At 36.7% G+C, this 5705-nt stretch overlaps 1 protein-coding gene across 1 annotated transcript; it reads left to right on the top strand.

The window, feature by feature from the left end:
• Positions 1-3078: 3078 nt before the first annotated feature.
• On the top strand, positions 3079-4672 carry LOC121294967 (forkhead box protein B1-like). The gene has a single exon (XM_041219225.1). It carries the CDS (start codon positions 3551-3553, stop codon positions 4490-4492), a length of 942 nt encoding a protein of 313 aa, XP_041075159.1. The 5' UTR covers positions 3079-3550; the 3' UTR covers positions 4493-4672.
• Positions 4673-5705: the final 1033 nt, after the last annotated feature.

Below are 5705 nucleotides of genomic sequence, written 5' to 3'. Positions count from 1 at the left end.
GTAATTGCTATTAATGATATATTATATATAGAGATATACGCGCTTATATATATATATATATATATATATATATATATATATATATATATATATATATATATATATATAATATATATATATATATATATATATATGCGCGAATAACTTCTCTATTAAATATTTCATATGCTCTGACAGATTCTAAAATATTTAACAGTTTGCATTATGGTAGCCTAATTTTTCATTGAAATTGTATTACTAGTAACTAATCACCTGTTGAATTAAATTTTGTACCCAATACCCTAACAGAACAAATAGACGTTTCAGTATTAAATGTTTATGTTTACTGTATGCAAATTACAGATAATCCAGTTATTCTGATTTGCAATCTTGCAAAAATATACTACCAAATACACTTATACTTATACTTATATATATATTCATCATATTAGCCTATCCACTTTGTATAATAGTTTTTGTGTGCAATATCATTACAAGCGTATAAATATACAGTATTTAAATTCGCTCTTGATTGGCAGTGTTGTTTGTTTTAGCTGTTGTGCACAAAGTGGACAAAGGCTTGAAAAAAGATAAGTAGTTTCACACCACCAAAGTGGCAGATTTGGTAAAGAATACTTGCACCATCACAAAAGAATCTCTGCATAAACTCCGGTTCCCATAGACAGTCGGATCACTTTGGTAAACTTCATGTGAAAAGGCTGGAAAATTGAAATCCATTGCCCCTTTCTGCCAATACACAAATAGAAGAAAGAAAAGTAAAAAAAAAAGAAAAAGAAAAAAGTACTTCATGAAACGAAATCTGTGAGATAAAAGCTGCAAGCTCAAAACCCAGCGTGGAGTTGACTTTCTAGACGGGAAAGTCTGTTTTTGAGGCTGGCTTTGTTTAGAAACCTAGGAAACCATAAGAAGTCGGTTGGTACTTTTTCACTGTTTTGTAAATATTAACAGCTTTGTGGGCCACTTTTTTCCTCTCGAGTGTGTGCCCACCCCATTCGCCCCCTCCACCCCACTAAAAAGAAAGCCCTGCGTTAAACTGTACACCTGGGTCAAACCCCGAGGAATCAAAATCAATATTGTGTTTGTCACTTGTCTGCCTCCTCTGTCTTTGCGGAGTCAGTCTGAATGCCAGTGTAGTGAATTGTGGATTTATGAAGGGAAATTAGCATACGTTATTAGCAGATCTGGAACCGTGTGTGGTCCTGCTTGTGGGGAAGGGGGCTATTGCAAACCCGCCAAGCAGAAAGGTGCTCCTTTGGTGGGCTTCAAAAAAAGGATTGAATGCCGATTGCTTCGAATAGTTTCCCATTTGGTTTTCACTTTCATATAATGAACTTATGGGTATTTTATACAGTTTTCACAACACCACCTTAAACACTTTATTTGCATTTTTCTCAAGTACTCTCCAATTTGTTTTACATATACACAATGGACTTTGATTTGCCTTATGACACTTTCTTTTAAGTTAAGTCTTCGTTTACATATGTACTGTTATCTGCGTTTTCACACTATATACTCCATATGACATAATATAGTTATATTCACCAATAACCTGCCTATGTTTTGTAGGGCATTACATTCCTCGTCTGTATTACTAACAAACTTATATCTCTAAAGCTTTTGTATTTAGCTAATTGCCTAATAATGACCCGTGCGTTTGTTTTGGATACACGTTATAGATTGTGACCTGTTTCAGATCTTTTGTTTTATTTGCTTGATTTGATTCATGTTTGATACTTACATTATGCATGTGCCTTAATATTATTTCTTATATATATATCTATATATCTATCATATATATATATATATATATATATATATATATATATATATATATATATATATATATATATATATATACATGTTTCATTTTCTCTATCTAATAAAATCAGCGTATGAACGAACACCTGCAGTATGAGAATAAACTACACCAGCGTTTATCTAGTTGAAAGGTATACATGCAATAACAGGTTATTTTTTTCAAGTACTTTCAAGTAATATTGAAAAAACGTGCGCTTGCATTGAAAGTGTCCGGAGTCTCTGCACTCTTTTTAATATTAATGAAACAGTTTAATCTTCCATGTAGCGTGTTTAAGTAACGGTTTGGCATTACTGGTGGTAAAGATACCATTTGTGTCGACAATTAAACCCAGATTAACATAACACATATAGATATTTGAATAACTGTCAATTAAATATCGTGATGTTTCTTTATTAAACAGAGACAGTTCAATAAGTGTATGCTACCGTCACTACATATCTTTACAAATAGAAGTTTAATTTGCTATTATTTGTGCTAATAGGCTACACCGTTACAATTCTACCTAGAATGCGTAGTATTTTAATAGCACTTTTATTTCAGAACAATGAGACTGAGCAGCGGTGTTGATTCCTTAACTATGTTTATAAGAACACCTGCTCCAAAAACCGACCATTTTTTTTGTAGTAGCCTATAGCATTTTGTCAATTTTATAATCATATTTGCATGCACTTTAAAAGCTACCAAATATTTAATTATTTATAACCTATTATTATTATTATTATTATTATTATTATTATTATTATTATTATTATAACTTGATTTACGCCTAATGGTTAAAATGAAACTTGATCGTAAAAAAAAAAAAAAAAAAAAAATGATGACTAGTAATAAATAACAAAAGCTCCGATGGCAATACAGAACAAATAGAATGCCAATGCCAACCAATTTCCGTGTCAAACATTCCATTGCTCACTAGCTCCATTTGTAAGTGTGAATTGTAGACTAAGCATCCTGCAAAGTCCACAGAAAGGTTAGCGCATACCTTCACACACTGTTACTGGGTGCCATCACACTTCAATTCCGGTTGCTGGGCCTTTTCACCCCTTCGCTCCGTCTTCAAATGGAAATGATTTCTATTGGCCCAAGGTGTCCATGTAAATAGGTGTAAATGAATCCAGATTATGGCTTTCTCTCAGCCCCTCCTCCCAAGGCGATTGTCATGTGATAGCAAAGAAGTGGCACATTAATGAAGCTCTTCCGCAGGGGTCTTTTCTGCTCATGTCACCACATAAAACTATCAGATGGTTAGAGGAAGGACATGGAGGCAGCTACTTAGCTCATCTTATCAAGAAAAGGAGACGAGATCTGTCCTATTCAGTTGGCTTGTGGGAAAAAAAAGAAGCTTACTGCCGCTTGCTTAAGTAAAGATCAGAGCTCAGAAATTAGACTGTTTTCTTAGGACGGCTTACAAGACCTAAAGCCTCCGTGCTCTGGACTGCCTTTCTGTAAACACAGAGCAGGATTTTTTGTTCGTCGAACTTTTAACAAGTTTTAACCCGGGAGAAGCTATTTATTTATTAAAAAAGTAAGCAATTTATTAATTGGTAATTTGAACTCATTCCGGACGTTGCAGAATACGCAAGCACCTATATAATTCCATACAGAATCTGTATTTTAGCGAAATGTCGCAAAGCTGAAAAGATTCGATTGTCAGACCAGACACCGATACTGCTGCTGCTCTGAAACCAGAAGTCTTCGGCAGAGTTCAAACAAAGTACTCACAGGGAGAAGATGCCTCGCCCGGGGAGAAATACTTACAGTGACCAGAAGCCACCTTATTCGTACATATCTCTGACTGCCATGGCCATACAGAGTTCGCAAGAGAAAATGCTCCCTCTCAGCGAAATCTACAAGTTTATCATGGACAGATTCCCGTATTACAGGGAAAACACTCAAAGGTGGCAGAACTCTTTAAGACACAACCTGTCCTTCAACGACTGCTTTATAAAGATACCCAGGCGGCCGGACCAGCCGGGTAAGGGTAGTTTTTGGGCACTTCATCCCAGCTGTGGCGACATGTTCGAGAATGGAAGTTTCTTAAGGCGCCGTAAACGCTTTAAGATAATGCTATCAGATCACCTGGCACCATCCAAGCAATCCGATGCTGCCCATTACCTACAGCAGCAGGCTAAACTGAGACTGAGTGCACTGGCAGCGACTGGCACCCACCTGCCCCAGATGTCCTCTTACAACGTGGGGCTGTCGCAGCCGTCCACATTCAAACACCCGTTTGCCATCGAGAATATTATCGCCAGAGAGTACAAGATGCCAGCAGGACTGACCTTTTCTGCCATGCAATCCATGTCGGCTGGTTACCCACTGCACAACCAATTGACCAGTGCCTGGCCCCACATGTACAGCACCAGTGTGATAGACACATCAGCACCCATTTCAATGGCCACTAATGATTACAGTGCCTATGGGATGCCCATCAAGCCTCTTTGCCACGGAGGACAGACTTTACCGGCCATCCCGGTACCGATCAAACCTACCCCGGCTGCAGTCCCAGGTCTGTCGGCGCTGCCTCTACCTATCCCCGCGATCTTTTCGAACTGCCCTCCGTCTCTCAGCCCCACATCCCCACAAACAGCAACCAGCCAAAGCAGTCCAGCTACCCCAAGCGAGACTCTAACAAACCCCACTTCAGCATTGCAGTCTGTGGCTGTACACTGACACGGGCGGATCGTCAGGACTTTAAAACCACAGGTTTTTACCAATTCCAAAGTTTTTCTCTTTGAAAACAAACACACAGTTATAGTATAAAATCGCTCGGGCAAGGAAATTGAGAGTTACATTTGTTTATACATGTTGTGTTTCTGTGTTCGATTTTCATTTGCATCCTGTTTTTTTTTTTTTTTTTTTTTTTTTTTTTATTTCAATGTTTAATTTCATTACATAGCTAACCAGAGAGTTATGACCAGTTTTAAACATGATATTAATTTAACAATCCCAGGTTATTTTACTGTCAATATAGAAAATAAGCCAATGTCTCTAGTACATTTTTGTGTCTTAAGTTAGTGTGCCTGTAAAGTGTATAATGCTCCATTATGAGAACCAATATTGGAGAAAACAGTGCTTTACATTCAGCCACAGAGACTAATTTAAATTGCTTATCACCTTGAACTTCTTAAGGGATGCATTTCCGTTTGTCATTACGTTTTGGAACAGCCTCAGTGATAGCAGTTTACATGTAAATGGTCATTTGTTTATTCATTTAGCCGGTGAATATACCCACAAAATGCATCCTCTTGTAATAGGCAATTTTACATTAATGAAAGTGACAATAGAGTAGAGTGGATCGAAAAAGTTAAGACGATACATTTAATGTAAATAAAAACGAAGTTATCAGTGTACTGTTAAACATTAACCCGGGTATTAGGCTAATGCCAAAATCTAAGGGTCTAATAAACATGAATGTGAACTCAGTTTTCTTGCTCTGCGTACAAAAGTTATAAACAGATCTTTTCAGAATATTTGTTGCATTTGGTATGCCAAATACCTGGTAAGACTACATAGCTAACATTAATATCCATAGTTATTTAAACATGAACAATCATATAACATTTCATTAAAATATACACACTTGAAACGTGGGCTGGTGTGTAACCAACGGTGCTCTGCGCACTAAGAAAAAAATAAACTTGTAAATTATTGCACATAGGAGTGATATTAGCGTGTAAAAACGCCCTTTTTAATTTCCTTGTTTTAGAATTTCTGTAGTTTGCAGGAAAAAAAAATGTTGTTCTGTGAACCATTTAAGTTAAAATATGTGGTGACCACTTGTAAGAAATGGTGTAAATGTTTATTTTCTGTACAGATAAAGCATGTTATTTCAAAACGTTGTGTTGTTGCTGCAAGCATGCGTGCTTTTAAAAAGTGTGCGAAG

Source organism: Polyodon spathula, chromosome 19 (assembly GCF_017654505.1).
Source record: "Polyodon spathula isolate WHYD16114869_AA chromosome 19, ASM1765450v1, whole genome shotgun sequence".
Lineage (NCBI taxonomy): Eukaryota > Metazoa > Chordata > Actinopteri > Acipenseriformes > Polyodontidae > Polyodon > Polyodon spathula.
The sequence above is the reverse complement of the archived record's forward strand: the minus strand, read 5'-3'. Positions and strand labels throughout refer to the sequence as shown.